The sequence below is a fragment of the Atractosteus spatula genome, chromosome 9 (genome assembly GCF_055471065.1).
Source record: "Atractosteus spatula isolate fAtrSpa1 chromosome 9, fAtrSpa1.hap1, whole genome shotgun sequence".
Taxonomy (NCBI): domain Eukaryota; kingdom Metazoa; phylum Chordata; class Actinopteri; order Semionotiformes; family Lepisosteidae; genus Atractosteus; species Atractosteus spatula.
In genome coordinates, this window is record NC_142714.1 from 2,186,915 (window position 1) to 2,208,583 (window position 21,669).

General features: G+C 42.5%; 1 protein-coding gene across 1 annotated transcript; it reads right to left on the reverse strand.

The window, feature by feature from the left end:
* Positions 1 to 263: 263 nt before the first annotated feature.
* Positions 264 to 20,186, reverse strand: LOC148827930 (isthmin-2-like). Its single transcript, XM_088925564.1, has 6 exons — positions 20,049 to 20,186; positions 10,923 to 11,144; positions 7,836 to 8,115; positions 3,228 to 3,365; positions 2,354 to 2,422; positions 264 to 798 (listed from the first exon to the last, which is right to left on the reverse strand). Exons 1-6 carry the CDS (start codon positions 20,184 to 20,186, stop codon positions 281 to 283), a joined length of 1,365 nt encoding a protein of 454 aa, XP_088781690.1. The 3' UTR covers positions 264 to 280.
* Between the last annotated feature and the right edge of the window lie 1,483 nt (positions 20,187 to 21,669).

Genomic DNA, 21,669 nt, shown 5'->3' on the forward strand with positions numbered 1-21,669 from the left:
GTCCAACATACTCCAGTAACATGAAAGCAGGGGGAGGGGTGGGATTTGCAAATTAATAAAAAGTATCTGTTTTGACAGCAATGGCTCTGTGAACAAACACGATCCCACCCACAAGATGCGTACGCACACACACAGATGGAAGAGCATTCCACAGAAAGAAAAGCGAGCCGATTCCATGCTGGATGCTGTGGACTTGGCAACATTTAGAGAGCTGTTTCTTTTTAGATGTGCAACATTATGGTAGAAAATTTGCAAGCGGGTTTCTTTTGCTGGGGTCGATTCAGTATTCTCTCGCCTCCCCCAGCTCGTTCACGTACACGTCCTCTGGCGGGTTCTCGGCACACCGCAGCCCGTTGTTGGGCGGGCGGACGGCGTGGAACTTGCTCCAGTCCCCCTTACACAGGATCCAAGGGAGCACGTCCACTTTGTAGTGCAGCTCGGGCGAGAACTCGGTGCTGATGAGGTCGGGCGCTCCAGCCCCTTTCCCTCGGGTTATGAGCTTCATGTGGTCGTTGTAGCAGCAGTGCTGCGCTGCCAAAGTGGTGCTGTCGAAGGACAGCATGGAGCGCACGCAGAACTTCGCTGTGGGCTTGTAAATGTCCAGGCGCTCCTTGGGCCCGCTGGCGTCGCGCCAGCGGTACGTCTTCTTCAGCTTCTCGTCGAAGATATTGACCGCACTGTAGACGACTTCAGACGGGTAGGTGCAAGGGCAGCTGGGCAGTTCGGTCAGCACCTGGTGGAGGTACTTCTGCAAGAAGTCGCTTTTACAGTTCAGCCATTTCTCGCAGCTGTCGACATCTGCAGGAATCAAGGTTTAATAAAAGTTGATCATCTTAATGGATTGCACGCCATATTCACTCAAAACCTCCTTCAGCTCCGCTAACCCAGCGCCATCGTTTGCAAAGCTGTCCAGTGCGAGACTCCCTCCCTGTTCAAGTGCCTCAGAGGGCAGGGTTTCCCCCTCTGGCAACAAGAGGGGCAGAGGATGGCAACCCAGCACCCCACCCCACAGCCGACAGCAGAACACAAGTGAGAAGCCCCTGGCGTGTGGCTGAAGCCGATTCCCTGGCTTCTCTCAAAAATGAGATCCTGGGGTCATTTCGTTACTAAAACAGGCCTAAAGGCCTCCTGTTGCTTCAAACCTCTCAGGCGTTTTCATATAAGCCATGTGTTATGGACAGAAAAACTGAGAATTATTACTGAATTTGCCTTTGGGACACTTTTACAACATGAAACATCATGGACTTCAGTGGTAGTGGTCTTCTGAGGGGGGAGGGGACTGATGGGTGGCAAATTTATCTAATTATTCCTCACATGAAACAGGTCCAACTAGCATATAAATGCCTGTTTTTGACTTTTGTTAGTCTTTTTGGCAACCAACAGATTACATGATTTTTATGGTGTTAAAATGTTCTTCATATTTTCATTGTCATCCATCATGTAAACACTGGCCAGCAATCAAAGTGCAGACAAACACTAAAGTAGCCTCTGACTTACATGGCCTTCATCAACACAAATGCCACAGGCTTATGTATGAAATGACACAGGACCTCATTCAGGGTGAAATCTGGCCTTCTGGCTATGAGCTCGCTTGCAGTGTTATGCAGTATGGATTAAAAGCCCTCCAGCTCCAGGCGTATAAGGTAACCCTGGCAGCCTGCACAACCTTCCTGCAGATTTCTCTTCATAAATATTTGCACTCCATAGTCAACGGAAAAAAAAATCCTCACACTTTAGCTGGCTATATTTTTGTACTGCATTTTTCAATATTATTATGAAGTGAAACAGCTAGATCACTTTCATCTCTCACTTAAGTAACAGCTGGAAAGAGGGGAGCAATAAAAAAAAAAATCAAATATGTTCTGGAAGAACAGCCTGTTTCGCAGCCTGCATGCCATTCTCAGTGGAGCTACCCCTCACAGCACGCAGGTGTGGACTGTCCGTGCTGGAGAGCTCCATGCGGCCCCACAGGCCCCTTTCAAAACAGAACAGGCAATCCAAGATGATTAAAAAACTCTAATGACCTAAGAAGCTCAAATCTGGTCAATATATTCTTACATCATAAACATTATGGTTTTCCATATCTCTGCACTCCCACGTCGAGACATTAATGTGCTAAGTGTCGTTTCCGATCGGCACACCTCTGCTCTCTGAACATTATTTTTATTAAAGACAAGGACAGTTGATATTTTGTGAAATTCTTGAGCTGTTTCACATTTTCAGACAACGATTCCCTCTAAAGCCGAGTCTCCAGGTGAGACGGCAGAGCGGAATGAGATGCAAAGGGAAACCAGATGGTCGCCAGTCATGACCCACACTGGGTCCGGGGGGCTCCCTGACAACACCCACTGACCTGCATCGAAGAGCTCCGTGCTATTCTCAGTCCCGTAGGGCATGAGATCGGTCACTGCATTCACATCGTCTTGAGGACCATCGGGGGAGAGAGAGAGAAAGGCATGAACTGAAACGCATTTACTCACTTCACCTCGCAGAGTGTGCTAAAAAAACAGTTTCACGGAATTTGTTAATATGAAAAATATTAAAATGGCAATTACAAATGAATATTGCTCTGCCTGCTGAAGGGTATAAACTGCACTAGGTGGCAGAGATGTTCTCAAGGTTGAAATGACTGAGACAGAGCTGGCTGTAGGTCACCCAGATGAGAGCCACACTACCCTGCTGAAAGTGGGGGGCCTATGGGCTCTCAGAGGCCATGAACAGTTACAGCAGCGCTGAAACTCCACAACAGGCTGAAAGGGATCAGTGTTAAAACAGTGGGTGGAAATCCCTGCTAAGGAGGACTAAAAGACACAAACGGAACTCAGAACTGTAACAGCTCCTGTGTGAAAACCTTGCATAGCGAATGGTTTTGGACTTTCCTCATGTTTTGTTGTACAAAGCTGCTTAAAGCATTTAAGGCCGCCATTAAATCCGAAACTTCAACTTGCCAATTGCACAATCCCAAACCTGTCACGTGATGGCAGCTACCTGCCGGAGCGAGGCTGCTTGTGCCAGACTAAAGCTTTTCCACTCGGCCTGATTGAGCGATTGCCTTCCTAGAGCTCTTGCGTCAGTCAGACAGTAAGTGACACGCCTGTTGCAAAGACTTGTCCCATGTGCTGCTGCAAGTTGACCCAGAGCATCCCTAGACTCTTCAGCCCCGGGACGCTGGCGAAAGGATCCTGAAGGTCATGGTACTTGAGCAGAGCAGAGCACGGTGACACTACCTGGACATCGCTCCAGGTCGCAGGTCCGGGACTCGGTGGCTGTGCAGGCGTAACCGCAGGACCGCGTTCTCGTCTGGTTCCCAGAGCCGCAGGTCACACTGCAGGAGGACCAGGCGCTCCACTCCTCCTCCTCATACTCTGAGCACAACAAGCAGCAGAGAAGGCTTTTACATTCACCTCCAGAGGAAATCGATGGATTCCTGGCATAGCAAGAGGGTGGCCAAGCGTTCAAGCAGCATTACTGCTCAAATCAGTCTGTAACGTCCATTAATGCATTTTAAACAACCCTTTCAAAACAAAGCCTAAAAAAACTTCAAGAATTAGTAGAAATGCAACAAAAAATGGGCACTGTATAAATATTGTTCAATATTTAAATTAATATGGAATCAAGATTTTTTTCCTTTGGGGTATAATTTAATATTTCAACTGCTGCACTTGAGTCTACATCAAATTCTCTAGTACAAAGTGTTTAAAAAGCTTCAGGTCTATTAAATGCTCTTCTCAACTTTGTTTCCACTGAATACTTAATGATGCTTGACACAATTAATACTGCATACTCAGCTGTAAAATTTAATCTTACTCACTCTCAGGCTCCATTGTTGTGCAATAAATATATCAATGTTTAATTCTGCTGGTTTCAGCAAAGGCCAGCAGCCAATACTAACACATCCTGTGATTTGCATCTATTTCGGCACCTAATAGCTTTAATTTCTAATGAACAATACATTCTCTCAGCCATGACTTTTAGGGGATCACATTATCTGAGTTGGAGCACAGGAAAATTAGGTCTCTGCTTGTGCTTCTCACAGGTTATTATAAGCACAGCTGCAGAGTCAGGTGGCTCACAACACTGGGTGGCTAGAATCACATTTATGAAAAATACATAGAAAGAAAAACTATTTTTTTTAGATTTTGTCCTGCAACTGACCCCAATTTTGTGAATAAAGAACAGAAACTCAGTTCCTGAGCCAGTGGCAATGATATTATCAAGGATATTATTAGGTTACATTTTTTTAACGATTCCAGAGAGTGACCTTTGTGTACTGGCACAACATTAATCTGATCAGCAAAGTCCTGGGTCTCCAAGACAGAAGGCTGCTGGATCTTGAAGAACCTGAAGGCATCATCCGTACTTAAAATTAACAGTCTCTGGAAATGTAAGTAAAACGAATGGGTGTCACAGCATACCTAAATAATTGCACGCAGCATTTGTAATTCAACAAAACTGAACACCACTGCAAGGAGGTGAATTCATTTGCAAGCACTGTGAGAATGCAGTCCTAACACAGACTCCTGTGGCACTCCAGAAATTACATCTCCCCAATTTAAGCATTCATCACTAATTATCTTATTACCCAGTTCTCAGTCCAAATACAATGTCTAAGGAAATGCAGTCCAACTTCCTTGGATGCTTGTGGCTTTAAAAAAAAACAATTTATGTGTAACCCTACCAAGAGGCTTCTGAAAACCTAAATACACCACATCCGTAACTGCTGCGAGTTCAAAGATACTTAAGTTATTTAAGAAAGACCTACCAAGTCCATTCAAGCTGCAATAAATTCCAACAGTAGTCTTATTTAATTGAATAAAATGTAATAAGTGGGCTGCAATTGGAATCACTTATGTGTCTGTGTATATGATTTTGTAATATTATAATTCTGCAATGAGAACAACACTCTGTTGTGGAAAATATGTTAATTTCAAAGTGGGACAGCTGCCAAAAAATAATAATGTCTGAAATGTCTGCCTCACATACAGGCATTGCTTTCATACTTGTGTAAAAAATCCTCAGACTGCAGCACCCTTCATCTCCAAAGCATGTGGAGTTTTCCACTCCAGTGAAATAATGCAGCCTTCCAGCTCTATCATGGTTTGCCAGAGCATAAAGATTAGAGATGCAATGGTTTTTAATAGCCAAATTTTCAAAAATCTTGTGTAAATAATGAAAACACGATGACCTTGATTACAGACTAAGTGAGCTATAAAATTACTGGATTAGCACAGTACTGCATGTCGTTTTAGTAAAAAAAAAGTTCCCCTTTGTTCTGCTGCCAGATCACTTTGCGGGTCACCCAGGAATAGACTTTCAGAATAGTTTTAATTACAGGAAAAGCTGAAACTGAGGTGTGTCTGAAACTGTTAAAAGCTGGCTGCTTAAAAGACACTGTCATAGGTGCACTTTTCTTCAGAGCATAGACAGCGAATTCCTGTGTACAGTCCTCACAATTCACAGTATATAAGCTACTTCTTTCTTGTGGCTCCAGGGTACAAAAATAAAAAAAAGAACAAACTAGTGGAGATGAAAGCCCAAGCCACCAAGAGAACAGTGTTTTTCATGAAAACAGTAATGACTGACAAAGCCGTGCAAGGTGGAGTGTTTAGAGTAGACTATGGAGTCTTATAGTGGAGCCTGTGCAGCACAGGAAACTTAAATTACAGGGACAAGAAAACAGAGCAAGAGTGATTTTTGTGCCAATATAATGCTAAACAAACCAACATGACAGAATCAACTACATTTCAACTACACCTACAAATGATTTAAATAACAAAATGTATTCTCTCAGAACGTAGCGAGTATTTGAACAGAAACGTTTGACACACTGACATAATAGTGAAGCACTCAAGCCATGTATGACAGGTTTAAGAATTAAGGGCAAGGAAGGAATAAAAAAAAAACATGCAAAGTACCCAAAACAACAGAAGTCAAACATGGTCAGTTCTGTTTGCACACTGCATGGGCAAAATTCTAAAATACAAAATAAAAAAAAACGGTATATGATACAAAAACCTCTCCCCTTGTGTTCTGACAAAGTAATGCGTAGAAGAATCAAATCAATGATGCATAATTACCAGAAGAATTCATTTCTAATTTTACTTAAACTCCAAAGGAGTTCCCATGTTTAGTGAAGTGAAAAACTTCAGAACTGTGCCGACTGGATGTTCCAGTTTAGAATCCCTCTTTAATTTAGAATGCGGTTTAACAAATCTGCTTAGCAGAAGGCACGCCGCATCTTTCCCATCGAAAGAAAAAAAAAGGCAAAGTAATTTTATGTGCAGCCCGAACAGCCCCTGAATTTTTGAACTGGCTTAAAAGCTTCCGAAATGCAGTGCGAAGAGCAGCCAGAGTCTGAGTCGTGGGACGAGAAGAATAGCCCAGCCTTTCCCTGTCAGCCCATGTCACCCTGTCCTCCTAATCTGCTGTCTAATTGAACGCAAATATTAGTTGTTTATCCAGTGGGCTAGGCTCACGCTGCTATTAGCAAGCTGCCCAGCGGATCTTCAAAAGCCTTTGGAACCAAGAACCAGTGTCAACTTCAAAGAGGACACAAACAATGTCCTGATGGTCGAGCGCTCGCGGGCGGAGAAGCCGCACTCCCTCTCTCTCTTTTAGTTCTCCCCCTGTGCTCTCAGTGGAGGCATCTCTTTTAAATTTCCAAAGGCTTGAAGAATGCCGGGCTCTGTGGAGAGAGAATGACCAGTGTGCAACAGGCATGCAAAAATTACTTAAATATTCCATTGAGAAAACAATGCTCAGTTGTCTCAATTGGATGTTAACAATTTAGCAGAGCTCTTTTGGCAAGCATCTGTAAAAAACGGTCACTAATTCAGGTTTTTTCTTTCTCCTCTGTCAAAGGTCTGGTAGGAAAACTGAAATGATATGGTAGGAACTGCTGGTCTGACTGGACTTTTCATTCCAAATCCTTAAAATGCTGAGGAGGTCAAAACACAAATGATTTTACTAGAAATGAAAGACAAAAAAAATCATATTGTGTTGTATGAGATGTGTTGTATGAGTACTATGTATGAGATGTGAAATTGAGATTTTATTGACTGTTCTTTTTAGAAAGATAATTGTAAGCAGCCAGTGTCAGTAAATATATGAAGAGCTAAGAGCCTCTGGAACCTGCTGAGAGCACATGCTGTCGTGTGAGGCTACAGAACAATCAATCAACTAAAACCAAGCAGGTGTTAAAATCTGACAGTTGCTGCCTCATATTTTTAGACAACCATGACACTGTGCTTTATATTTTAGTGAATCCAATAAAACACTAAAAGCATTTTTTAAGAAGGCATCGGTTAGTGTTTAAGCACTATAAAAGGATCAGGAACGTTTTGATAGAACAGTTCTGAATCATAACATATTACAGATTTTTCTCTCAGAGTTAAAAAACTGGTAGGGCTCCACTTGCAATATCTACAAGGGTCTTCAGAGGAAGATAACCTAGTACGTAAATTTGTCTGGTTAAAAATAACCCATCTTTCCCATTTTAACATCTGATAGAAATTCAGAATTAAATCCATGAGACCATTCAGAAGGTCTAACAACTTTTATCTAACAGGCCTCCGTGAGCTTTCAGGCCACAGATTCTGCTACAGAAAAGAAGCTGCCGGCCTCTTGCCGTCTGTACCAGCCTGTTCTCTGTGTGAGCTGTGGCATCTCTGCTGGCAAATGTCAAAAAGTCGATTTTGTAACCTCAAAAACATGAAAATCTATGTCACTCTGAACACCTTTTAAATTATTTCTTATTTTCCCAACTCGCCGCCCCTCATCGCTCGTGCGGTGGTCTAGCGCTTGACTTCCAGAGAAACGCGTCCCGCTCGACTCACCGTAAGCGTCCTTGGAGTCCCAGCCCTTGTGCCACGAGCTGTCCCAGTCTCCCCCGACGCCGCTCAGGGCGGACTCCTCGCTGTCGTACTCCAGGGTGTGATCCTCCCGCGTGTCCTCCAGGCTGGCCTCCTGGGAGTCGGGGTACTCCCAGAATAGGGGCCAGAACAGCTTCTTATCCCCCAGCCAGTCCACCGAAGACAGCGGCCAGTCGTTCCGGCTCTCCTCGAGCAGGTCCATCTCGATCTCGGTCTGAGGGTCATCCACGACCTCGATGGTGACCTGAAACCAAGGCAGGCCGTTTGAGTCAAGGACAGTGGGGACTTAATGCAACATCCGGGCCATGACTGGTCTATCTGGGACTGCACTACCCAAGAGCCGCTGTATTATTCACCTTCAGAGCAAACACACGAAAAGAGATTTGTATTCAATCATTATTGGCTAGGCAGGACAAGATAACCATGCTGTGTCCACTTCAGAACCTAGTCAACTGGTCTGATCAGCAACAGGTCTTATTCACACCGAAATACAAAAACAAGTGGGAAGTCCAATGTCTTAATATCAATATCCACCAGAGCTTGGTGCCAGTCTAGCATGCTATTGCAATCTGCAAAATTCAAGAAGCAACCCCAAACAGTGGAAAGATGACAGATTGTGCTGAGGTCCTCTATTCTGTATTATCTCCTTGTAACAATATGCTGAAGCTCTGTATGACCAGACTAGCTCTTTGCAGACTAACCGGGACAAGTGATAGCTAGCAACTCCTTTTGTTTATACAACAGAAAGTTAAATGTTTATTTTCTTTACATCAATATAATCTAATGGCTGCTATAAAGGTTTACAAAAAAGAAAAAACATTAAAAACAGTTATGCAACCATACTTTTCAAACCTGAAGAAGGCTCCACTGCCGAAACGTTGTTTTCTTTTTCAGCATGGAATAAACCTATTCCTTGTTCCATTGCAGCCTATGCACGCTGACCCAGCTACCCACCTGACAAAATTTTTTATATATCACACTAGAGCTTGATCATAGATCATTTGAGAAGCACTGAACATATGATCTGCTCTGGTAACAATCCAGGGCACACAGGGGACACATGTAAGGGTAAGTGTGTATACAACTGATTAAGGCAGGCACATCCTTACACAGAGGTCTGTGGATGTATATAACAGCCAGTCTGTCAAAGCTGATGCCCTGGGCTGGATTGCCTGTTACATACATCCACAGCCTTAGATCTATCAGCTACTAGAAACCAAACTGTCTGGAGGGGCCGAAGGGCGTCTGATCAGAACCTTCATGTCCTTATTAACCAGTGCTGAAAACTCAGAAAAAAACAGAAATGTCCTGTTTAGGCAATAACATCTTGGAAAGCTATATTCATTGGGGATAATTAAATAACCAAATATAGCCTGTTTTGGATGAAGAATTGTAAACTCCCTGCTTCAGTGCAGATTTCATCAAGCGTGACACATTTAGTTCCTTCAATTTGTCAAGGCTATAAATGTGAACTTATTACACTTAACTACACCCCATTAAAATGTGGTGACTCATCATAAACAGCTCCTTAATGCATCTGCTTCCATTATTGTCAATAAATCACAGAGGGTTTTTTGTGTACAGTTGTCTTGTGATTTAATGAGTCCCCCAGCTCAATCCATACATCTTGAAAATGTGCTCATCAATGTTTTAAGAAATATTTACTGAGTACCCATGCTGTGATTGTCTTTCTTTTAAATTTAACAGCATTTGCTACCTGCTGTAAAAACAGCAGTGTAAAAACAGACTACAAAAGTCACCTTGTACATTTATTTTCTTTTAATATCAGCAAACTTTCAAATTAACATTTCAGAGAACTTTAAAATAATGCATTAGTACCTAATAAAAACAATGAGTAATAAAATAGCTCTTTGCATGTCTATGAATATTCCCAAAAATCATGCTAAACACAAACAAAACTCAGAACACAAAATAAAAAAAATTAAAGTCAAAGGTGACTTGAGTGTCTCTCCTTACAATTAACAACAGCATTGGGCTTCAGACAAAGTGACAAAAATGCAAGAAATCCTGCAATATCATGGCCTGGCTTTCTATAACAGCACAGGGAAATGCAAGCTGGGACTGTATAAATCTTGATTACAGAGAGAGAGAAGCCTAGTAACTTTCATTTCAACAAGAGTAATTCCATTAGACAGAAGGACCATAATTAACTGATATAAAGCATAAACCAACCGTCACATTTCATTTCTTGATCCCATTAAATGAAATGTAAAAACTACCTAAAGAGACTTTCCACATTAAAGCATTAGCTACTCTAACTTGGAATATAAATAACGATCATTTTCAAAAATGTAAAAGAGCTCTTTTCTCTTTCTTCTGTTAATCGGAGTTTTAAATGAAGTATTTAGGAGAGCTCTCAGTTCAGATCACAGACTAGTTATCTCCTGCTGTTCTTCTGGCACTGTTTAAGACAACCCATGCTTCCTGTTATTATCTGCTATTATTTTAATCACCAGACTACAGTTACAAAACCTCTCAATTGTGCCATTAGTAATTTATTTGTATTATGTGAGGCTGAAAGAATTTGTTGCTCAAATAAATTACTATTTTTAAAACCCTGTAAGAAATAATGATTTTGAAATTTAGTCTTTGCAAACTATGTAACTGTTCCCCAGGAGCCCAGTTTGTACACCAACGCTTTCTAAATTTGCCTGAGGATAAGCTTATTCTTGAGCTAATAGATTAGTAATTAAGCTCTGAGATAGTAGGCCTGCAAAACACCAGGACTGCATGGTTACATTATATAAAGTCAAACAATGCAATTGCACATGAATCAGCCACTAATAAATGTGAGCTTTAAATATTACCCTCCTCCTAGTAGCAGGTGCTGTCATTCTGAAAATTGCCTTCAGATACAGACACTTACTGGGTTTTTAAAATGAGCCTTTTCAGTATTACTCATGACAGAGCAACAGAAATAATCCTTTAACAAAACCAGGCAGCGCAGGTCCACATCTCTGGCTGGCCCGGTCACTACCGGCCCCAGCGACGCCCCGACAGCGGGATCTTCCTCTGCCTTCCTGCTCTCACCTGGATATTGGGGTTCTGGGAGTTGAGGTCAGCATTGGCCAGATCCGGGAAGTTCCGCAGATCCAGGATGAAGGGGTTGGTCTCCTCGGCATCGGGCGCGAGCCGGCGCTGGGACCACCTGCGCTTGTGGCGTCGCGAGGAGGACAGGAGGCTCTTCACCTGGTTCGGATGCTGCGTGTTCTCGGCCCCCTGCTGGCCAGCCCTGGGCACGGACTCTGCCCGCTGAGCAAACAGACACAGCAAGCACATTACTCCACAGCCACGTGACACACAGAACACTTCCTGTGCCTACGAGGTGAAACCACGTGCAAGCAGAGATTGAGTCAGATATGAAGGTGAGGGGTCCCCCTGCATGTCTTGGCCATTACAGGCCATTGCCTGTGCGCAGAGGGAGCCCTATGGTCCCAGGTTCGAGCGAGCCATGACCAGCTGTGAACACAGACGTGAAGCACTCACAGGTGCGTACAATACAAATATATAATGATTCTTTATTTTAAAAAAGAAGGTATTATGGCACTGATTTAAGAGTTATGTTGATTCACCTGTGCCACACCTAATAGTTATTCGTACTTCGATTAACGAGGTGCAAACTGAAGAACCTTCCTGGAAACAAGTGGCTTTAATTAGAAGGATAAACACATCTTCTAGTGTCTATACATATTAACTGTGTTTAGTACAAGTCCAGCTGTGCCGTCTCCAGTGCCAGGACTGGAACTGTGCACACATGCGGGTTTACTAGATTTCGTGAAAGGGTTGAAGCTCATCAATCTTGTAGAACGAGAGTTAGTAAGTCCATCATCCCAGCAGGCTTGACACTTGGAATAACAATAGACTGCCCACCACTGCACAAACCGGAGAGGGAGGATAATGCACAGGAAAGCCACTCACGTCACTGTCCTGCTCATTACTGGAACTTCATTTTCAAGTACTTACCCGTGGGATAGTGAAATGCTGGCTAAGAATTATTTTTTTACGATTTCAAATACTCGACTTCTCAATTTCCAGTTAGAAAGAAAATGCAACAGAAAATTAAAACCGTTACGACGGAGAACCCTCAAACTATTGCACAACAACCCCTGCAATTGTTTGTCTGACTGGCAATAGATCCTTTATTGCTTGGTAGAGTTTGAAACCAACGATGGTTTCAGCAAATTTGTCACTTTCCTACAAAGTGGGTGAGACAGGGCGGGTGAGACCAGCAAGGATGACTTCAAAGTTCTGCAGTCACCAGTCCCACAAAGCACAGGATAGGAAGAGAGGAGAAGATGCGGATTGCCTTTTCTTCTACAATAAGTAAGTCCTTTCTCCTAACTGAAGTAGTGTGTGCCAGATTTTCCTGCTTTAATGAGATCAGAATAGAGGCGCTGGGCTCTTGGGAATGGTTAGCATCAGCGTGAACCTGTTGTGCCATACGGGCTCTTCAACTCTGCTGTGAACTCTGTGCGTGAAGCAGCTGTGGTTTCTTAGAGCTTAGATTTCAGCTAAACCAACCCATCTGCAGTGAAATATCCAACATATGACAACATTTTAGTACTGGCTCGAGGTCAGCAAGACGTCTGCAATGTGGTGGTGTTTAAACATCGTGGAACCTGGACAGATAAAACGTTAAAAAATCGCGGTCTCATAACACTCAATGCAGATTCACTACGCTATTAAAAATCAGCTGGCAAGCTAAAATCTAAATCCAGATGGTTAATGTTAGCATAATACCCTGCTAAACTGATAGGAAGGGGTTTGTAAATTTTTGGATGCTTGCCTGAGATGCCACATGCAGGTAAATTATTACATACTGCAGGATGTGTATCTGTACTTAATCTTCATCTGGTTTACTTTAATCTGGAGACCCAAAGTCTGGAGAAAAAAACTTTGTTCCTGAACCCACCACTCCACATTCAAAATATCCTCTTTTAATTCAATGCACTTTCCTGAGCTACTCTGCTGTAGAATAAAATATTGAATCAATACCTGGTGTGCAGTTTGGCAGGCTAGGTGGACTCAACCAACACATCTTGAGAGAGACCTGGTTATCTTGTACACAAAAAAACTACACAAAAACAAAGGAATGCAACACTGGGAAATCACTGGAGTCCTGCACACACAAATGTCAACAGGTCTTAAATTACACTTCTTGTCTAAACATGCATGAGGTGCCAGTAATCTCTGCCTTGCATGCCCACTGCTTGGCCTGTGCTCACTTGGAGTTCACCTTTTTAAATGCTCATTAAAGCCACTCAACAAGCCCAGCTGTGTGCCCTCAGCCCTTCTCATGTTGTCTGGGGGAGTGCAGAACTTGCAACTGATGCTGCGTTACCTGCAATTAGGACCAGATGATTTCTTTAAGAGTCACTTTAATCCTGATTAGTGAAGCACTTCAAAGCAAGGCAAGACATAGCCACAAAACTGACCCAAATGCGGCACAACTCCACATCAAAGGTGTCTTCGAGGTATAAATCAGCCACAGTGTGTGTGGACGGATGATTGAAAGCCAGGTGGAACCGGAGCCAAGCAGGTTTCCTGCTCTGACACAGCAGTGAAAAGCCTTACCTTCAATATCCAGCCTATCAATCCCACTATCAATGATGGGACAAGCTCGCAAAGGCAAGCTGTATTCATCAGACAAGCTGAATTCTTCTGATCTGCCGATTAGAATAACTCGGCCCAAATCAACATCCTTGTGACAGAAGACTTTGCTGATCAAAGAGCTAAGGTATTAATCACGGGCACCACAAGCCGTGCCAGGCTCATACACATCTGATGCCCTCTAAAGGCTCACTAGTGTGAGATTTATGTAGCTGCAGAAGACTCTTAAAAACGTGAACTACAGTATGTAGTAAATGGCACCATAGAAAACTGTATTATTAACCTTAACATGAGAGGGTTCTACACCGCAATACTTGATATGAGAAATAATAACAAAAGGCTTATTGACAATTTTTGCAACAACAAAGTAAACTTGATGTGAGGCTCCGGATTATCCTGAATGTCTAGCTCTCCAAACAGCGTTTGCTACTTTGAGTACCCTTTGTAGGTGTGGAAACAAACCAGCGCTGAACAGGGAACGATCAGAATACTGGATCAGAAACAGAAGCACAAGCAGAGGAAGAGGACTGATGTGGGTCCGAGTTACCAATTAACAGGCAACTGAGGAGACCGACCATGGTCTCTGGTGTATGCATAGAAAAGAAAAACCTTTTAACCAACAAGACAATCACAGCTATTGATGAAAATGCAATTTATATTTATTATAATAATTCCTTACATTTATATAGCACTTTTCCGGACAATGTATTAAAAGCACTTTACCAGTAATTGAGACTCCATCCACCACCACCAGTGTGGAGCCCCCACCTGTATGATGCAACGGCAGCCAAAGTGTGTCTTCATTAGGAGGCCACAATGGGTAAAGGCCAGGGGGACGTTTGGCCAGGACATTGGAGTAACACCCCTACACTTTTAAAGAAACACCCTGGGATTTTTAATGACTATCGAGAGTCTGGACCTTGGTTTTATGTCTCATCTGAAGGGCAACAACTTTTTTACAATATAGTGTCTCCGTCACTATACTGGAGAATTAGGACCCACACAAACCACAGGTGAGTGCACACGAAGGTCCTGTAGATGTGGGGAGCATGACAACGGCCTCATTCCAGCCTACAGCCTGCTCTGCTCATTGTTCATGATGCCCTTTCTACTGCTGGAAGTTTATGGCGTGAGGAACACACTATATGGGTGGCCCATTGAAACAGGAGTCTTATTCAGCTTTATAGGCAATATGAACAGAAATAACCGGCTAATAAAACTGAATGAGAGTCCTGTACAGTTTGTGACTCACAAATCTTGATCATTGCACCTCATGTCAAACTTCCAGGGGTCCTCAAAGTCTTTCCCACAGACCATGGCTCTAATTATTCGAATGAATGGTACCTATACAGCCTCGAAACAGGTCTCTACATTAAATGCCAAAACACATTTACTTAGTGGTACTGCAGAATAGTATTTTACCTTTAGTGCATTTATAAACCATAGCAAATTGTCTCATCAAGCTGGATGACTAATTACAAATATACTAAAGTTATCACATTCCACTGATCTCAATGTTTTTAAATTGTTAGTGGGTAACTTTTCTGAAGGGCCCTCACTGCAGAAATCTGTCAAATCAAGCAGTCACAACAGTCTATGTTCTACAACACAAACTACAGAGACAGATTTATTTGATGGCATCATAACATATTACCAAGGGTCACAGGGCAGAAAACAACTGGGACAGATTACAGTGGAGAACTGCATGGTCCTTCATTCCTTCCTTCAACTGAACCGAACATACAGATTTGACTGTTCATTTACAAAATCAAAGCTATTTTCCATGCTGCCTGTATATTTATAGCACTGTCAGAACACTTTATTTCTCACAGTGCCGTTATACAGTTAAACACGTAAACCCATGTGAAGTAAAACACAAGAAAAGAACGTCGATCTATATTGCTTCCACTAGTCATGCCTGGCTTTGCTCAAATGGAAATAGAGCTCACAGTGTCAGAGAGCTTTTAGCTGTATGGCCTCTTTATTCACCTCCCTGGAGGAAATTCACTCTGACATCCTGTAGCTGATTAAATAAATGCATTTATTTACCACGACATTTTAAAGGTATTATTTCAACAAACTCTAGTCAAAGCCTAAAATCTAAGTTTAAAACAGAATGTGTGGGACATGCACTTTTAACTATGCAAACAAATGTGGGGTTTTCTGCATTTCTATTTCTCTGCAAACTACAGGAAGAACCTGCATGAGACGTGTGTGGGTGTTTGAGTACGAGCTGCACATTCCCTCCTCGTCCACGTGTTGCTGGAGAAATAGAAGCTGGTGTTTCTTCACTGCAACCAGAATATTCCAGAGGTCTCAAGCCACCTACGAACAGTCTAATCTTGACGTTTGGACCATGCAGCTTTAACATATGGATAATAGTGTATTTCAGCTTAGATTCTGTTACAGTGCAGCACATCTGAGGCCTTTCCACAGCGCAGCTACCTAGCAGATAAATAGACCTAGAGACCAGAAATTTAAACCACCAAAGCAACTTAAGACTTTGAATTCTTGAAAAAAAATGTAAACCAGGATCTGAGAACTTTACCAAACATCCCAAGTTCACAGAGCCACCTGATTCACTAGACTGGACCCGTTCTACCTCAGACACTGGAGTTTAGGAATAATGCACATTGTTAGTCCTACACAAGAATCCCACTGTTTCCCCAGACTGTTGTCCCTGAGCAGCTCCCTCTTCTTCATGTGTGCTGCTGCAGCTTTATTAAACCCTCAACAAAAACCCTTCTTGTTGGCTTTATACAAAAATCAACTCTTAGAAAAAGAATGGTTAGTCACACTAGCTGCAGTAAGCTATGCACGTTAAGAGCATGAGTACTGATCTCACTGCACAACATTTAGACTAATGTGAGATCCAATAGCTTTACAGTTAGTTTCAAATGGTTAAAAAAATCCTATACCTTATTAACCTACACTTTATTAAGACTCTATAACACAGTCATTTAACATACTTGGCAAGCGAGTATGTATATCAACATGTCAGAGCAAGGAGCTTCTAAATGATGCCAAGTGCTGCACTACATTACAGCAGTATCACCTCCTTCTCCAACACGAACACCCGACCTGCGCAGATCTCAGCTCAGCAAGGCGGGCCTGGCGGGCACTGGGACGTGGCAGAACCAAGCCCATGCTGCAGTGGTGTTAGTGGGCAAGCAGGTACTGTTCTCTGCTCGGGGCTGGAATGTCTGCACCAGTGGCCCAGCATGGTGACTAGAGACACTCTGCTGTAGAGCTACTGTCCTTGCACTGGGATGTTAAGCTAAGGTCCTGATCCCACCGCCCTGCTGGCCTGGCTAAATTCCACTGTGAGCCGAATTCCACGGGCCTCCCTACAGTGCCCCCCTTAATTCAGCTGGAGAAACAGATTCTCACTCCTCCCCCTGGTCTGCTGTACAGTGGGGCTGCTGATGCAGAAAGGCTGCTGTGTGTCACCCCGATGGGTGTGAATGGAGTGATTTCCCTTCTATATGGAAGACTCTTTAGAATCCTCCGGTATAAGAAATGCAACCAAACAGGAATGATTTCAAAACACAAGGCATTAAATTGTTAGCAAAAGCCATGGTATTACTTTAAAACCATCTGCTACTCACAATAACAATACAGAGCGCTAAGTGTGCTGACTCCTCTGTTCACTCTTGACAGTAAACAAATGACTCAGTGCTTAAAGTACAATAATTCACTTTCCTCATTCTTAATTTATTGATAGATGGGGCTTCTTATACTTCAAACGAACCTGGACTTTGTTGAAGATCTCTTTAAAACCCAGTGCTGTTTAAACTCATTATTAGATCAAAGCTCTTCAACCACAGCACCACAATACCACTGCTTTTAATTAGGTATTTAGCTCTGCACACTACTACTAAAAGCATCCTGAAGACCAGCCTCTCTCTTTCTGACTTACACAAAGGATGATTAATGTATAGATTTTATTTCAGTCAAAAATTATCTGTAAAAAGCTCTTCTGCAGGTCTGTTTATGCAGACTGTCAGCTGCTTGCAACTGCTGAAGAACACTAAAATTATGTGTTAAAGAAATAAACAGTAAAGACAACACACTAATAAATCTTAAGAGTTTTTAAAGGTATTTCTGCAATAATTATGATATATAAATCATACTGCTCATGTGTGAATTTTACCCAGATAATCTCTCTATACTCAGCTGTAGTCTTTGAGTGAGTCTCCTTATTTTTTATTCTATTAGCTGACACCTATCTAAGATCGTTTCAAGTTAAAAAGATTTATTAATTGTCAATAAAATTAAGCTAGTGCAAAAATAACATCCCCAAGGGAAATAATTAATATAGGTGAAGGAAAAACAAGAAAGACTACTTATATGAAGCAATACATCAATAGGCATCAATAGGCACAGTTTTAGCTCGGTTTGGCTCGGTTTTAACAAAGATGAGCTACCGTTAATCCCCTATAGCCTAAAAGCAAAGTTATCATTCATTGTTAATGGTATCTAAAAATTAAAGTTTAAAAATAAAAAGAAGGCCGTCTGATTGAAATTCTTTCTGCTCAGGCAAGCAGTATTCACATAAACCCTCAGCTCACCTTGACTGCACACAACCTGACTTGGCTCCCAGTTCACCTGATGTCCGTGTGGCCCGGGCCTTGAGCTCCTGGCCTTCTCACCTCCAGCTAATGTTGGCAAGTGCCCTGGCTGTCAGCCGCTGAGCAGCCCGGGACTGGAATCCCGAGAGCCAGAGCACTTGGCAAGACAGGTGGGACACATGTTGGCACAGCAGGTCCTCCACAACGTGCATCAGCCAAAATAAGGAGTTACACTCAGCGTTAGGGGTTCCATGAGGTCTGTCACTCAGACGTGTTTCAGGAACTGCAGAACCCTGAGACCCAGAGAGCCAACAGCTCAGTGGAAGGAGTTAGTGAAGGGAATCTACCAGACACCGATATAGCATAACCAGAACAACGCAAAAGCATTCAAATCCAAACCGAGTGAGAGCCATTAAGCCCCATTCCTCTGACTTTACTGGTTGAACTGGGGGATTAGGAACACATGTTTGACCAGTTTATCAACGATTGGCTTTGGAGATTGCTAAAAAGGAATGATACTAAAGACACACATGGATTTTTAAAGGTTCTCTTGCTAGCCCTCCGCTTACTACAACTGTTTAGTATGACGGTTTTACGACATTTTTTAGTTCATGAAACACCCATTAAAACCATTGTTTCTCTACAAACCTTCAAGCATACTGGCTTCATGCTTTCGTTCCCCCTTCCAATAATACCCATTTGTTTCTAATTCTTTCTATTTCAATTTTGAGCTCATAAAATATGAGCAAGTACTGGCGCACAAAAAGTAAAGAGCCATTTCCAAAGACAGAAATGCCTTTGAATTTTAAGAAGTACTCGTTCACTTTATTTCACTACACTCCTAAAGTTAAGAGGACTGTAGAAATTTTATTACAGGTAGAATCGGCAGGACAGAAAAAAACAACAAGAACACCCCCTTGCCCTTTTTGAGAGGTTTTCAGAAGATACCCTTTATTTCAGTCACTGAATTTAGACAGAATTAATAACGTTTCTAAGCAGTAAAAGGAACGAACTAACCTTGAAATGACAAGCAGCATTAAAGCGGTTCACGTGCCCTTGCACAACGGCGCACGTTTGCTAGAAACTGCCGACAAAAGTTAATTGCATTTTTTCAGTTTTATGATTTCTATAGTCTATTGTTTGTTTTTACACTTAAGTGTTTACAATTCGCTAGTAAAGAAATACTGCAATGTGGGCTTTCATTGTGACAGAAAGCTCATTAATCTTGGCAGCTTCTCAAAGCTTCGCTCTCAGAATATTGTTCCTTGTGCAATGCCTTAGTTACTCTTTCCTGTAATCAACTTTTTGTGTTTTAATGAACACACTACGCACTCTTTTGTTTCTGAAGAACAAGTCCCGAATGTGAAAGTCAACGTGCAAGGTTTTAAACCTTTAGTTCGCATCTGTATTAAATAACTTCCTCTTTAAAAAACAATGATGCAACTTTGTGTGCTCAAGTGTGTAGCTTGTAAAAAAAGTTATTCGTATTGGCGGCACTTTTTTGGTAATCGATAAGTTATAAGTCTCATTTTCATAAAAAATGTACTCTGAAGTAGTTCGCTTTAAATTTTGGAAAACTGGAATACTGTTTACAAAATTCTTACCAGGCTGTATTCCATGAAACAACAAACACGTGCTTATGATAAAAAGTCCAGTAATGTGTACTTCTTAATTCTACACACAAAAAGCACTAATGAGAACGTCAGCATTTAACAATTAAACACTTAAAATTAATAGAAATGTAAGTAACATGATGCGTTGTATCCGTCCTTAAAACTGTAATATGCTCTTAACTGCCTTGCGGTGCAGAGCGTGTTAACAGAAATACAATTAATACTACAGACCGCGGCCAACGAAAACAAACACCGATAAATTGAAGTTTACAGTGTAAAAGTGCTGAAAATGGAAAACAAAACAAATATCGCATTCCAGCTGGAAAAACCTTGAACAAAAAGAGTTATTAAGGTTGGCTTACCTCCAAGAAAATGGTGCCCCTGACCTTCGGGGTGCTGTTTTTGTGTTTCCTTGCGGGGAACCCCTTGACCAGCGCCAGGGAGAGTGCGAGGAGGGCGACCCACAGCAGCAGACTAACGTGCCTCCGGAGGCCGTGCATGTCTCTGCGGGTTGCGCGAACACACAGCCGCACCGAGGCTCGCAGGCTGATCCGCAGATACCCCACGACCTGATCCCCGGCCGCGGCACTCGTGTCCTCCCGAGAAAGCTCTGATCTCTTTCCCAGCCTTTGGACACTTCCGAAGGACTCTCGTTTTCTCACCCCTTTCCTCTGCGGTGCCAGGCTGTTCTTCAGGGGAGCGTAATGTATTCTTGTACCCCCAGAAAGAAAGCTAAGCTTTTATTTTTTTTAAATTATCTGAAAAAGCAAAGCTTTTAATTGATAGGCAACAATATAATGCAATTCACTGATTTCACAGTCCCCCTAGAAGTTCGTTCTGGGGTGTATCTGCGGGATCAGTGTTGTTGCACGGCGAGCTTCTCAGTCTTTGCTTCTCTGATGTTCCTTCAAACTTTTGCGCTGGTATTTAAAACGTTTTTGCTTATTCGTCCGTCTCTGATGCCTGTCCATGTGGTAACCCGTTGATGCGAGAGCTGCGTGCGTCTCTCTCCAAGTGTGTATCGATGAAATTAAAAAAAAAATCTTTGCACCCCTTCGTTACCTCGCTGGTCTGATTTTTTGGCTTTCCATTTGACAGAAGACGGTCTTGTCTGCACTTCGCCTCTCCAGTCCGCGTCTGGGCAGGTTTCTGCACAGAATGGTAAATTTCGGAAACTTCACGGGTTGTTTTACACCCAGCGCGGTGACATCTGGAGTGGAGCTCTAAGGCACCCGCGTTAAAACGCAACTCTTAAGCTGTGGTCTTGATTGTTCAGTATCCAAAACTAAACACGTTTTCTTCGGATTTTAATGGAAAACGATGGTGCCTTTAGGATTAATGAAGCCCTCTCGCTCCTTTCCCGGGAAGAGACTCTCCCACTTTTCTGTGCTCAGGTTGAGATTGAGCCCCGCTGCACCGCAGCTCATCTCCATCGAGTTACTGTGACGTTAGGAGGAGGGTCCCAAGATCAAACGGACACAATGAAAGAGAATGAATGAATTACTCGCAAGGGCCGATTGAAAATGAGGACAAATTGATACGGCCCGGCTGGAGAACAAAGGCAGAGGAGAAGGATGGACTGCATTATCTTAAAAGCGTCCCCGCAGTTTATTTTGTTCAAGCGTGGGCTATGATTTCTTAGAAGCGTGAGGTGACGGGGCCCGCAAACGTTCAATAGAAATACCCCCTTAATAATTTCAGATCAGATTTAAAATACGTAAATTATTTCATGTCAAAGGGACACATTGCCATTTCAGACTCACTTCTTGGGGATTTATAGAGAACTCTAGATCAGAAGCACTCATCAACAACTGCTCGACCATACAGCCACCCACAACACATGGGCTGACGTTAGCGATACGGAAAAATACACACATAAACGTACATATACACATATCTGTATTAAAATATAGATACGATAGACCATAACCGTCTAGTGTAGAAGCTTTAATGTCTACTGAGATACAAGATGGAGTCTAAAGA

Coding starts and splice junctions, on each gene's coding strand:
- LOC148827930 (XM_088925564.1), bottom strand. CDS start 20,186: ATGCACGGCCTCCGGAGGCACGTTAGTCTGCTGCTGTGGGTCGCCCTC. Junction 3,366..7,835: donor GGACTCCAAGGACGCTTACG/GTGAGTCGAGCG, acceptor TGTTGTGCTCAG/AGTATGAGGAGGAGGAGTGG. Junction 799..2,353: donor CACGGAGCTCTTCGATGCAG/GTCAGTGGGTGT, acceptor TGATTCCTGCAG/ATGTCGACAGCTGCGAGAAA.